At 24.7% G+C, this 15,184-nt stretch overlaps 1 protein-coding gene across 1 annotated transcript; it reads right to left on the bottom strand.

Annotated features, from left to right (window-relative positions):
• Positions 1-6,179: 6,179 nt before the first annotated feature.
• On the bottom strand, positions 6,180-14,592 carry LOC145837853 (uncharacterized). The gene is made up of 4 exons (XM_082945315.1): positions 14,313-14,592; positions 11,595-11,739; positions 9,769-9,875; positions 6,180-6,765 (listed from the first exon to the last, which is right to left on the bottom strand). Exons 1-4 carry the CDS (start codon positions 14,562-14,564, stop codon positions 6,436-6,438), a joined length of 834 nt encoding a protein of 277 aa, XP_082801441.1. The 5' UTR covers positions 14,565-14,592; the 3' UTR covers positions 6,180-6,435.
• Positions 14,593-15,184: the final 592 nt, after the last annotated feature.

The following is a 15,184-nucleotide window of genomic DNA, read 5'->3' as shown; positions in this document are numbered from 1 at the left end:
ACTAAAAAGTAAAAACTTAAAATTGTTAAGACTGAAAAAATGTTGTTATTTATATTTACAAAATAAAAAATTGTTCGTCACGATATGTAATTGCAACCAAAAAATCTAATTTATATCTAACTTATGTAGTCTTCTCCTCTATTCCAATTAATAGTATCTTTAAGAAAAGCATTACAAAATATATTTCTATAAGCCCTATTAAGTTCTCATAAAAACTTTTCTAATTTTAAAATATAATTTTTTTTTATAAATTATTATTAACAGAAGAATGTTTTACTCCAGTATTGGCATATAGAAGATCATCAGTTGCAATAAATAAATCATATTCGAATAGAATCTCAAGTCGAGAACTTTGAATTGTTTGAATTAAAACAAACTAAAATATTATTTTCTAAACCTAGACTTAGTTGCTTAGAAACTTGTGATACTTTAGTAGCACTGGCTGTTTAGCAAACCATAAAATCACAATAATAAAGTATTTAAACAATAGCTAGTACACATTAATCTAATAAGGGTTATGATCAATATTCTTTCGTATCCAAAAAATCACAGAACCCTAGCGGAAACAGAACTGTATTTAAGTAAAATACTACCAGATGATATAGATATTAGTACAAATTCATTATTCGGCAGGACCCGTATAGTGGATCTGGTAGATCACTACCTATGTTTTATTGTTTTAGTCGGATTTATGCCATTTTGTAAAGGAATTAAAAATTTAAAAAAATTAAAGCGAAATCTACTTAGGTTAAAGTGAGTTGTTCTTATATAATTATTTAAGTTATTATACGTAGTTTAGAAAATAAATTTAGACTTTCAATCAGTATTAATTATGTTACATATAAATGGATAATAAAAGTTGTGGGTTTTTAATATAAATAATTGTCTACACATTGCATTAATATGTTTAATATTAATTATTATTTTTAGACAGACCTAAATAGAAAAGTAGATAAAATGAATAATGAACAAACTTTAAACATTAATTTATAAATGTTAACCGAAATATCAAAAACAGAGGAATTTTATAAAATAAAATGATTTTATATAAACAAAATTTCCAAAATGACAACTGAAAATATTCAAAAACTATTTATACTTCAAAATTTTACAGTCTCACTTTTTGTATCATTTAATTACTCAGTATTGCCTCAATCTATGCTTTAGTAGCATACATTCATCTTTTAGTGCAATAAGTTTTCTTTTCAGATCAAGTTTTATATATTTACATGCTTCTTTCTCTTTCAAAAGTGCATCAACTTTCGTAACTTCACTCAACAATATTTCAGCTCTTACAGGGAATTTATTTTTTAACAGATTGTAAATAGACTTCACTAAACTTTCATCCTTTTCCTTTTCCGTGTGTCTCACAAGTATTATATCATCTATTGAAAACTTCAACCTTTCCAGATTCGACATCTTATTGCGTATGAAACTGTCTTCACTATTTTCACGTTCTTCGTCGCTGCTCAGATTTTTGAGAATATCTTCAATTTTTTTACAATAAAATTCTATTCTAACTTTAATCCATACTAAAATATTTTCCCAGCTTGTCATTTCTTTCTGTTTAATCTTAATATTTAACTCATTTAAACGTTTTTGAGACTTTCTTAATTTTCGTTTTAATTTCTTCATTTTAAATTGTTTACTTGTTAGTAAAGGCATAAGGTTAAACTCTTCATTTTCAGTACGACCAAATGAACTTTTAAGCGCTATCATATCACTAATCATCTTGGATTACAACAATTAATGCTAAAGAGAAACTCTGCTTTATTAAAAAAATTATTTAAAAAAACAGAAATTCTAAAGTAAAAAACTCCAACCTAGCTTTACAGCTATAACTTAACAATATCTAGGAGTAAAAAAATTCAATTATAAAAAAGCAATTAAGTTACAAGCGTTCAAAAAATATTAGTTTAAACTTTTAAGTTAAGTATAGCTATGCTTCTTTAGAAAAATATATAATTTTATAATTTAAGTTAAAGTTCAATATCATCATAATTTCATCATTTATTTAAACAGTTGCCAAACACTATCTTATTTTGTATCAGTTAGTACTTGTTTCATTCCTTTTACTTTACCCAAAACCTACTAATATTATTCACTGTAATTACGCTATCAATTTGAACTTAATGTTTTGAAAATGTTGTATTTTCAATAACAATTAGCACTTACTTTGTTATAATACTTTAAAAGTGTCATGCTAATAGTTTCCAAATAGGAGTTCTGTACAGCAGTTATTAGCTTCACAATAACCTAAACAAAATAATAAGCATTCAAGATTTTAGGTTTTAAGTATTTTTATGATACCTTAGTTTCCAAAAACTTTATATAACGAATAGTTTTTCTTTTTTTACTAAATTAAGATTTTTAAATTCTTTTTATAAAAAAAATCTTCACTTTTTATTAAAAATAATAATAACCTTTAATTTCTAAAAAGTAATAAAAATTAAAACCAACTTACTATTAAGTACGCTATTTATTAAAAAAAAAATTAAAGTGAAAAAAAAAATGTAAGACAACTTTTTCTATTTTATTGATAACTTAAAACATATAATCAGTTTTATACGGACACTTTATTGTAAATACTACAAATATGTTCTTATTTATGTGTGAATTTTAGAATGACAGTATGATTTTTTTTTCTGCATTATTTACTTGCTAATAATAAGATGTTCTAAAGCAGTATTCTTATATTAGTTGCAAAGTAGTAACCTTGTAATTATAATAAACAATCTGCTATTTTCGAAATCTACTCATTTTGTAATCAGTTAAGTCACAGCTTGATCTACTGAGTTTGAATTAATTAACAAACAAAAAATTGAAAATATACAAAGCAATTTTATTAAAACGTGCTTTAATGACACGAAGTTTATTAAATTTTAGCTTTCAGAGATTTTTTTTAAATGTTTATAACAATACCTTTTTAAATTAAAATTTAAAATCAAACAGTTAGATAACGTCTAAAAACTTTAATTTCCAGTAAAGAAAACTTTTAGTACTTTAACCCAAAACTAAAATTGTCCCAAAACGAGGATGCAAAACTTCCACTTACAATAATTGCACATAATGGAAAACTATTTACCAGTTGCTTAAAGCCTGAAAAAGAAGTAAAAAAAAACTTAATTAAGGTCTGAAATAACCTTCATAAACTTGCAGTAATTTCTCAAAACTAATTTCAAAGTTTATCTCTTTATTTCATCGAAATTAAACTTCACGCTATTTGGCTAAAAAAAATTGGAGCAAAGCCTGCTTTACAAAACTATCAGTAAAAAAATTACGTTTGTGTTTACAATAAATTTTAATTACCAATAATCAGATATTTACAACCAAATATTACCAACAACCAGGTGTGTTGTTGTAGTTAATATCAGGATGTTCTTTATTGATTATAGTCTATTTAACTACAATTTTAGTGATATACTTACTATTACATTGACTTTACTTATCTTTGTTTTACAAAGTTTCATCATAAACATAATTAGTTACTGTAAATAAAAATGACTACTAATAAATGAAGATGACAATTGCTCTGTCACTTATAAAGATGTACTGCTGGGAAACACTATTAGTAAACATATTACATTACTGTCTAAGAATAGATATAGTTTGTATTTTCTAAGTATATCCTTATTTTAAATTTAAATTGTACTTTTTTAAACTAACATTAGAAACTATTGTGCTCTAACAATTCCTAATAAGTAAATATTTTATTCTATTACCATTTCATCACACAACAAATAATACACGACCAACAACAACAGCATCCGAGACAACCTACCCAGTTTCGTCCTTATTGGGACTCATCAGATAGGCATAGTCGCGAGAAACCGCTGTTGTGATTATGTAAAAAAAATTGTTTTTAAATACTTTTTAACAACAAAAAATTAAACGATAATAAGTATAAACACACATATATAATATTAACATTGATATATAGTAAAATGAGTTTTAGTTCAATGCTACACTTTCAATAAAACAATATTAAGTACTAGAAGTCTCTATTATAACGAATTTACTTTATTAAAATATTTCTAAAGAAATAAAACTAGAATATTTTGAAATTAAAAAAAAAATAATGATTTTAATTAAAACTATGGGTGTAGAAAACTTAAATATTTCAATAACCTTGAATAAAGATTATGAATTCTTTTTATTGATATTTTTTTAATAATATATTTAAACTTTGCAAGCGTTATTGGAAAGACAAACAAATGAAAAATTACTTATTTTTAGGTTTTTATCATTTTTTAAAAGGTATAAATTTCCTTTAAAAACTATATAATCTAGTTTTCAAAACCATTACTTTCATACTAAACAAGTGTTTTAAACTTATTGATTTCTGTGGTTTATCTTTTTTAAAATCTTTTTTGTTAGCCAAGAAATTTTATTTAGTTCATTTAATCAAAGACTACAAAATAACTCAAATTCCTTTATAGCATAAAAACAGTCTCTTTCAAATGTATATTTATGATTAGTTTTAAATAGAAAGTATTGTGAAGGTCTACTAACCACATTTAAATTATATCCTCAGAGGTTAGTTTAATATTTTCTTAATGTCTCTCTAGATTACAACGATGAGTAAACTATAACAATTTTTTAATTCTACTAAAATCAGTTAGATTTTAAAAACTTAGAACATAAGGAATAAATATAGCTTTAATATATTTGTTAGTATTTTATACCTACGTAAACTTATACAATTTTATAATTAATATTAGACTGACCTTAACTTCAATACATTACCACTAACTTAGTAGGAAACTAACTGACTCCAGAATATTTAATTTTTTTAATGTTCAAATAAATTATTACAGAGGCTATGAAGTAGTTAACAAATTATATTTATCAAAAAATTATAAAGACTTAAGTTTGCATATATAACATATGTTAGTACAGCTTTTTTAGAAAAACGTGATTGAGCAAATTTTCTGATCAAAAAAAGTCAGAATCAAAGTTGCAAAAACTGGCTTACAAATTATTTTTAAGGATAACTTTAATAAATATTTAGAAAATAATTTTATTAATCAGATTCTGAGTCACATTAGTTAAAATAATGCTAGTTTCTTTTTAAGATTACATTACTTGTTGTTATAATTTCTGTTTTAGTATTGAAAAGTAAATGTTTTGTTTATATTAAAAGCAAACTTAGCAACTTATTTAACTAGAAACACAAGTTTTAATTCATTTAAATAGGAGTTAAATATCTTTAAATTAGACTTAGCTTTTTTTCTTTGACTAGTTTCACTTTTTTAAACCCAAGTAAAACTAAATTAAAATTAATTAATTTAAACTAAATGTATAAAAAGAAGTTAATCATCTTTTTATTAGAAAAAAAAGCAAGTTAATAATCTGGAAATAAATAGAACACTTTTAAGAAACAATTTATAAATATTTGGTTAATTCTTTTAGTTAAAAAATAGCAAGGTTATGTAATATTTATCAAAAATAAAGATAATTTAACTATTTGTCTATAGCAGGGTTTCCCAAACTCATTTTTATATACGGAACTCAAACTCATCCTTGACGGAAATATAAAGAATAGTCGCACTAATTTTTAGACATCACTCCTTCACTATTTGATGTCCCATTTAAATTTTTTCCACTCTACTAGTTACCAGCCTGATAATCAGAAACATTCCTTGAGGGCAATATCGCCCAACTAGGAAACTCTGGTCTGTAGTAAAGAATCAACGAAAGTCTACAGAGCCATTATATTTATTGATAGTAAAGAGATATCAACATTAAAACATTTTTATAATTTATTTTCGTATAAAAAGAACAAAATTGTTTTATTATAGTGCTATAACATTTATTATAATTATAGAAAAATAACAAAATTAAGCATGCAGATAAAAATTTAAGTCCATGATTAAAATTTTAAAAACAGTACAATTAAAAAAATTATAGTTGCTGTCAATAGAAGTAACAACTCGGACAACTAATACAACAGATAAACACTAATACATAGTATAAGCAAAATGATTGTAAAGAAAATCAATTAGATTTTAGTAAGCTTAAGAGCCAACAATAAATATTAGTTAAAAAAAATTAAGCAATGTATAATTATTTACGAATTACAAATGCTTTGAAGTGAATATAAAAATTATATTAAAATGTAAAACATATGATGTATGTACATTGTAAAGCATATAAACACAAAAACATAAATTCGTCGAAATTGTAATTACAGGCTTACCTTTTTTTAATGCAAATAATTCAGCTTGAGTGAATTATCTAGTCTGAGTTTACGAAAAGTTTATATAAAGTAGATTTAGCAAAAACCTTAAAAATATATCTTAATAAAGCTAAGATACCTTAAAACACATATGTTAAAGTTGTTTTTTAGTTTTCGATTAAAAAAATAAATAAATAAGTGTTTTTCAGAATATATTTGATATTAAGTATAAATTTTTAAGATTAATAAAAACATGATTAATCTTTCAATACAAAACTCTTACCATTCGCCAAAATTTCAAACAAACTGCTGGTCAACGAGCTACAAACTCCAATAATTGCATTTCGATTCTTTACAGCTTTGTAACCAGCATAGGCCACTGTGATTCCAAACAAAGTCGTGAATACTTTGAACTCTCGTTGCACCCGGATTAAAACGGGGTTCGTATTGTATAAATCTTTTAATAGCGAGGCGTTTTTGTTTTTATGGGGCCAAGGTTTATCAGGTACTGGAACCCCAAGAAAGTCGCAAAGTGGCCCCCATCCTTGCTTAATATCCATAACTAAAAGCTTGTCTTTGGGCGCTTTCTGTATCAAGTGTAATATTTTAAATGGTGTATGACATAAAAAAAGATAACAATATCAACTAGCATTTGCATAAAGTTATGTTGCTACAAATTTATATAGTTGTAATCAACATATTTTATAACTAGCTCCTTAATTTTTTATATACGTAAGAAAAGTATGGTAAATAGGTGATTATAATAATTAATATTTTTTTCCTGATTATACCACGAAATTTATGAATAAAAAACTGTTAACAGTCAGTATAATACAAGTAAAGTAGCTAAGGTGATATAAAACTATAAAAAATTTTTTGTTAACAAACTGAAAATACTAATTGAAAATAGTATCTGTCAATAATAAAGAGTTTAAAGAAATAATTTTGTCTTGATTTCCTTTGATTAATTTTAAGTTGTAAAAAAATATTTCATTTCTAGTTACGAAAGTTTACAAGTTTTTTGCTGCTTTGGTTTATTTATAAATTCATTAATGATATGTAAAAAATATATACGTCATCAATAAATTAAATTTTACGTACTTTTCACTCAAATAAAAAACATCAGCGTTTTAAAGTTTTAGACATTGAAGTAAACAGTTAAAAAAATATATTAACAGTCTGTATCAACTATTAGATCAACAAAAACATTTAACAGAATTATATAATGCCTTTTAGAATTTCAAGTACTAAAGTGTAAACATTAAAAAACTACTACAAAATTTAGTTTTTACTAACACACTATTATTTAATTGTAAAAAAATAAAAAACTGATTTTAATTTACAAATTGTAAATCAGTTCTATCATCTGTGAATGGTAAACTAATTATTTTTGTTTGAAAAACAAAAAAATAAATTTAAGCTTTTATCGAAAAAAATTCTTAAAAGTTTAACAATAACTCAAATGTAAATAGAAATTTTGATATTTTACATTAGTTTTACTACAAAAAAGTTACCCAAATAGCTTAAAATGTTAAGCGGTCTTAATCTTAGGTCAAAACAATTACCATTGATTTTTTGTTAACTTTAAGTTTTTCGATCTACGCTTATCAAAAGTTCATGCAGATAACTAAACATACTCGTGTAAAACAGTTAACTTAATAAAATTGTAAGATTATGCGTCATAATAGATATATCAAATTATATGTACAATGCAACGCTGCTATAAAGTGATTTTGAAACTATTAATGAAAAACTTTAAAACACAAGACTAAATTATCAGATACTAAATAAATTATAAAACTAAGACAGTTTCTAAAAAATCTGTTATAATTTTACGTTGATGGTAAAAATATATTATAATCAACGTAAATATATAACAGATTTTTTAGAAATTGTCTTAACTTTATAATTTGCTTAGTATCTGATAATTTAGTCTTGTGTTTTAAATTTAGTTTGACGCATAATCTTACACAATTATTAAGTTTACTGTTTTACACAAATAGGTTTAGTTATCTACATGAACTTTTGATAAGCGTAGATCGAAATATTTTAAGTTAATAACAAATAAATTGCAAAATGAATTTCTATCTCCAACTTTTATTTAAAGTTAGTAGCGAAAACAAGTCATTTAATTAATTACCATTAAGGTAAAACTAAATTTTCTGAAGTTGTATGGTATTTTTCTTAGTTTTTATAAGTTTACCTACCCTGTAGATCTTAGGTATCTAATATTTTATAAATGTTTATAAAATTCAAAGCAGTGTTTGAGATGCAACAAATTAAACCTTAAATATTCAAGGTTTCTTTAGAAACTACAATGACAATTGCAGACTAATATGTCTATTCATACAGCCTTTAAGTAACATCATTTAAATTATTCTAGTTTATCCTAAACTGGAAACAAATTTATAATAATTTTCAGGAAGTAAGATTTTTCCGGCTCTGCAAAAACTAAAAACTTTCATATTCTCTAACTTAAAAGGTTAAACCACTAAATAAACGTTTCTTAAAAACTCAAGATACCAAACTTAAAAGACCTAGAATTTGTAAAATTGTTATATTTTGATATAATTAGTCACAAAATTAGACTTTTTATCTATTTTAGGGGACCTTATAGAAAACAAAAAAATAAAAAACAAATGGAATTAAAAAAAGAACTAATATCAAAAAATTCATACAACTTTTTTTATTTCATATGAACTAAAGTTTTTGTTAAAATTTCTGTAACTTTTGAAGTTTACGTACAATTTGAATTTAATTCAATAATTTAAAAAAACCTCAAGTTGTGAAAAGTATTTCAAGTTTTAATTATCCGTATAGGTTTTATGTAACAAATGCTGCTTAAAATTACAACTCAGCTTTTACAGTAGTGAGTAGTACAACTTAAGATGTTAGATCAATTTATTGGAGTAGTATTTTTTGAAATAATATTGTCACAAGTTACTTCTGAACTCAACGTTTTTCGAAAACGTGAATAATATAGTATATCATATAATACTTTTCATAAATTATGTATTTTACAACATTTACATTTTCAAGATTATAATGTTTTATTGATTAAACTCGGATACAAAAAAAAATAAGTCGTATCTGAACTTTAAAAGCAAACAATCTTATATCACTGATTCAGCAAGATGTTATTGCAATCAATGCAAGATTTATTTGTCAAAATAAAAAGTTTAATCATAAGTCAAATTCGGTGAAAAGTTATACTGAAGGACAATGATAGAGAAATGAGATACGACATGTGTCAATAAAATTCGTACAAAATTATACACTATTTATGTTTTTGGAAATCACTTGTACTGAACAATTTAATAGTGAGACTAATTTTTTTTTAAATCAGTTGTATTAGTTGTCAAGTATCATTATAACATTGGAAAAACAACATTTAACTAAACTAAGAAAACTAAATAAATTAATCTTTCATTTAATGTATCTTTTTTGTATATTGATTATTTAAAATACTTGTTTACATATTGATGCAAGTATTTTTTCCTTTTTCTTTAAATTGACCTGAGTTAAATCTATTAATTAAGTAACTTTTGTTAAAAGTTATCATTTTATCAATTTAACTATCATATAAATACCTCTAAAATATAACTATTGTGCTGTCTGTAAGTCATTCTAATTAATTGTTCGTTTATCTTTAGATCTCCAAAATATGAATGTGTGTTGTATCCAAAAATCACTTTGTCTAAAATGTTTTTTAAATAAATTTGCGTAATAATATTAATAGTGTATTCAGGGTTGCCACACACTCAGGGAACTCAGGGAATCTCAGGGAATTTTCAAACTGTAGAAAATCTCAGGGAAACTCAGGGAATCTCAGGGAAACTCAGGGAATTTTGGCATTTTTCTTTTAACTCAGGGAAACTCAGGGAGTTTTTATTTTTTCTCTAAATTTCAGGGAAGTTTTTGAAAATCTCAGGGAAATTTTTTTCTAGATCTAGAATGAGGTTTAGTTAATCCAGTTTCAATATTTTGTTCAAAAGTAGTAATTTTTATTTAAGTGGTTATTTAGAATTTTTTTAGCCTTGCGGCTAGTTCTTCAATATTCTTAGTATTAATATTGTAGTTTTTCCTTGAGGCTGTTTTTGTGCTTCACAATGGCCAGGCAAGTGTTGAACGGGGCTTTAGCTTAAATAAGGAAGTAATATCAATTAATATGGGAGAGATGACAATAAGGTCCCGAAGAATGATCAAAGATCATCTATATGCAAACAGTCTAGAACCAAGCACAGTTGAACTAAGTTCTGAATTGTTAAAATTTGTAAAATCTTCTAGGGCCCAATATTTGGCATATCTTGAGCAACAGCGCTTTGCTAAAAATGTTCCAAATAAAGGTGATTCTTTGAGCAAGTTAGGAGAACAAAAAAGTAAACTTACAAAGCAACTCAAATGTTTGAATGAAGACTATGACAAATATACTGCAGATGCCAACAAACAGTCTGATTTAGAAGCAATGAAAGAATTATTAGCAAGAGGAATAGCTGCTAAGGACAACGCAAATAAACTTGAAAATAAAATTAAAACTATTGATTTAGAAATTGCATACTTAGAAAAACAGTATTAAGATTTTTTTATTAGGTAATGTGAAATTGTTTTAAAATCAAAATTATGTTTTCAGTTATTTAAAATAGATTGTGTATGAACATCTAAAAGACATGAAAAAAAATTTCAATTTTAGATTATTTTGTATCAGTTGTTAGGTATCAAGTTGTACTTTGATATGAGATATTTCTTAAGCTATTTCTTTAAACTTTCTTTTTGCAGGTTTTTTACAATAATGTTAAGCTTTTAAGTTTTATTTACTGCATTCAGAACAGTTGCTAGGAAAGACATACAAGTTATAATGAAGTTATTATGTATGCATTTAAGTGAGTTCTTCATGTGAAATTATTATTATAGTATAATTAATTTTGTCAACTAAAATGTCAAACAAATTAAACTTTATTTTTTTATGTAGAAAGTTAATTAACAAGTTTACACAAAGTTGTGCAAAAATTTAGTTTTTAATTTTTATTTGGTTTAAACCTTTTAAGATTGAGTTTTTGAAAACAGTTTTTTTCATAAATTTAATGCAGAAGCATACACATACAACCTTCCTTTTATTATTAAAGAAGAAAAATGAGAATGAGGTATTAATAATTTGTGTTAGAAGAAAAAACATTTTTTTTTAAGATTTGAAAAATACTCAGGGAAACTCAGGGAAATTTAAGGTTACTCAGGGAAATTTTTGGTCACTCAGGGAAGATTTTTTGGCTCAAAGAGTGGCAACCCTGTGTATTTAACAAAAATTCAGCTCCACAATGGAAAAGTATATAAATGTTCTGTTATAACTATTAATTACTATTTTGATTTAATAATAGGTGTTTACTGATAATTTTTTAATAATAATAATAACTAAACTAACTCATCTTTACAGAGTACCAGTTTAAGTGGGCAAAGGTAGGCGAAAAAAGTTTTAACAAATTAAGAAAAAATCCATTAGCTGACAGCATTTGCTTCTTCATTGATTCCCACCAAATTTCCTCATTTTCTCTTTGCAAAAATACTATCTATAACATAAAAAAAGATGATGTTAAAGAAGAAAGATATCTTTCATATGTTTTTAATTTGCCAACAATAGAAGTGTTTTAAGCTTTAAACATAAAATATAAGTATTTTTATTTTATTTTAGACTTAGGGTTAGCAACTTTTATTAATCAAAAAGCTCATTCTTATTTTTAGTCACTTGAAAACCTATAATCAACATTTAAACTTCTAAATAAAATAAAAGGTTGAATGAAATTTCAAAATACAACAACTCAAATTCAATAAAATCTTCAAGAAGTCATATATATATAAGACTTAAAAACATAAAAATGCACTAGAATAAAAAAATGTTAGAGCTTTTTAAGTAATTTAATAGTTAAATATATATCTATTAAAAGATAGTTTAAATTAACTCAGATACATTAAAATTTTTAACATTGGAATCTTATAGTCATGCACCTAAATTAAGTACAATATATTTTTTATTTTATTAAAATGTGCTCTTCTAGAAAAAGACTGTAAGCATTTACTAAGTACATTTCAGAACCTTTAACTAAAGATTTGTGAAGACTATTCTGATTCTTAAAGAACGTTTTTCTTTAAGCACTAGTTCTTTTATAATTAAACTGTCAAATTTATTTTTAATTAAACATGGCAAAAACTTGTATTTTAAACAAGGTTGCCAAAGGCTTTAAAATTTTTTTCAGGTTTTCTGAACTTATTATTAATTTTTTAAAAATCAAGTTTTTTGGTCCACTTTTAGTAAAAAGCTATATTTAAGTAAAAAACTGTCATATATACAGAGTTTCCAAATGTTTTTTTGTAAGTTTCTTCCAGGTTTTCTGAACTTCTTCCAGATTTTTAAAAAACAAGTTTTTCAGTTCATTTTTAGTACAAATGTAAACTTTGTTTAGAAAAAGTTCTAAATAGTTTAACAACATTGAAAAGATAGTGTAAAGCTACTTTAATTCTGATGTTAAATGAAAAAAATGACCAACTTTTTAAAAAGCTTTTTGATAGTTTTTTTGTATTTAATTGAATTTTTGCTACTTTACATGTATAGATAGTTTAAAATTTCAGGTTTTTCCGAGTGTTTGAGTGATTTTTGTTTTAAATTCTAGGCTTTTTCAAAATTTCCTTATCTCCATGATTTTCTAGGATTCTAGGTTTTTTGGGCAACCCTTTATAACAGGGTTTCCCAAACTTTTTTGCAAATGGCCCCCTTTAAAGAATTTCAAAAAGCAATGGCCCCCTTCAACAAGATTACTCTTTTTTTTTTGCTCTTCATCTGCAACTCAAGAATATCTAGTGTAAGTTTCTAAACTACCATAAAACCTTTTTTTTTTGCTCTTCATCTGCAACTCAAGAATATTTAGTGTAAGTTTTTAAACTACCATTAAATACACATAAGACCTTTTTTTTTCTTCATCTGCAACTCAAGAATATCAAGTGTAAGTTTCAAGTTATGGCCTCATGGCCCCCCTGTGGCTCCTTTACTGCTCATGGCCCCCCCTCTTCCCCCTTTGCTGCTCGTGGCCCCCTGAGTATCTGTCATGGCCCCCACTTTATAAAGTACCAACATTTAAAAAATACTGTATAACTTCTTTGAATTAGTTTTTTTTTAATAATATTTTAATGATACAAAATATGTTTTATTTCTTCTCTTAATTTTTTGTATCTAATCGAATTTCATTGCTTTAAATGGAAAAATAGTGTAAATTTGGTGACTTTATTTTAAATGGTGAATGACTAGTAATTGTTTTTTAGTGATTTTTGTTTTAAATTCCAATTTTTTTTTTAAATTTATTGAATCCAAGTTTTTTAAGTTTTTTTCCTAAATTGCAATTTCCAGGTTTTCCATGATTTAAAGTTTTTTAGCAATTCTGTTTTTATAAAATCTATGTTCTTCTTTAGATTTTAACCAACATCTTTAATTTTTTTTAGGTTTTTTTTAATTATTTAATTTTAATGAGATGAGAATTTTCATGAAAATTAGTAATAGCTTTTTCTTTTTAAATTTATTTATTAATTCTTAATAAGATATTTACTATAAACTACTTTTTGAATGTTTCCTGAAAACCTGAGTCTGAGAAAATTGACAATAAAAAAATTATGGTTCATCATGCCTTTCTTGGAGTCAAAAAACTGTCGAGTGACCTTAAATTGTTTGGATTGGTTTAAACTGTCTTGAGTAATCCTTTGAAAACATTTTTAATTTTTTAAAATCTAAAATAAATCAAGCTATCCAACTTGAATATAAAAAAAAAATCTTAACTAAATTTTATTCAAAATCTAGAGAAAATTGACCTGAGGTTTTTAAAATCTTAAAACTATCCTTAAATTTTTATATGGAAACTCAACTGGCTTAGTTATCTTGAGATTTTCAAAGATTTCAAACTGTCCTAAGTTATCCAGAGTATCCTGAGTGTGTGGTAATCCTGTGTTTGAATTGAAAACTTTTCCAAAAATATCTATATAAAAATGTAAAAACTATTTTTTTTAATATTTACAATGTTGACATATTAAGTAGCTTTCTTAAAAAAAACAATTTTTATAAAACTAAAACTTTTCAAAAACAATATGAATTATATCTAACCTTGGCATCAGGAAAAGCCTCATGAATTTCCTCCCAAAAGTAACAGGAAGGAATATCTGTACAAGCATCAACTTCTGCATACATTTTTTTGAAATCTTCAACAGTGCCTCCAGTTTCAAATACTTTTAACCAATCAGATGAAAGATATTCATAATTTTCCATAGCATCATAAACAACCATGTCCAAATCCCTTAAGGCTTGGGCCATGGTTTTAGTACCACATTTTGAAAAAGCAGCAACAATTACTTTCATTTTCTTGTGAAATTAATTTAATTATCAAGTTTTCTTTAAAAATCATATATGCTTGTAAGAATATGTTTATTATTTAATAAAATTAGTTATGTAAAAATAATTTATTTTATTTTTACCCAAAAATCCTAAATTAAAGTAATAAAAAAGAAAATCACTAAGAAAATGATTGGAAATATAAATTTGTACATTATATTCTAAGGAAGGAACTTTTTTATAGATCAAAACCCAGTTGTAGATACGTACAAACATAGTTCTTGTTGATGAATAACAATATTTTTTTTTTTTTATGTTAATTTATTTATTGTGTATGTTTTTAAATCGAGGTATAATGCATGTATTTTTTTGTAGTTTTGTCATAATAGTATTTCAATTTTGAAATGTTCAATTACAGAGATTTCAAAACCATATAGCTTTAGGACCCCTACACTTTCAGGCAACAATAATACTGTTCTTTAAATACCATTTAAAAGCTATATGTTTAAAGTTTAAAGTCAGAAAGTTGTAATAAATTAAATACTTTGGTTTAGTTAAAACAAAAATTTCAGTTTGAAAAAAATGGTGCTCAATTTATAATACTTGTCTATTGTAGAAAAACATCAGTCTTACTCTTCCTTATACAA

The sequence above is a fragment of the Thalia democratica genome, chromosome 6 (assembly GCF_965202585.1).
Source record: "Thalia democratica chromosome 6, ktThaDemo2.hap1.1, whole genome shotgun sequence".
NCBI classification, from domain to species: Eukaryota; Metazoa; Chordata; class Thaliacea; order Salpida; family Salpidae; genus Thalia; species Thalia democratica.
The sequence above is the reverse complement of the archived record's forward strand: the minus strand, read 5'-3'. Positions and strand labels throughout refer to the sequence as shown.

Excerpts from the sequence above, each read along its gene's own strand:
- LOC145837853 (XM_082945315.1), bottom strand. The coding sequence starts at position 14,564 with ATGAAAGTAATTGTTGCTGCTTTTTCAAAATGTGGTACTAAAACCATG. Across the intron at positions 9,876-11,594 it reads CTGGTACTCTGTAAAGATGA|ACAAAGTGATTTTTGGATAC; the intron begins GTTAGTTTAGTT and ends AAAACATTTTAG. Across the intron at positions 6,766-9,768 it reads ACAATAGTTATATTTTAGAG|AAAGCGCCCAAAGACAAGCT; the intron begins GTATTTATATGA and ends CACTTGATACAG.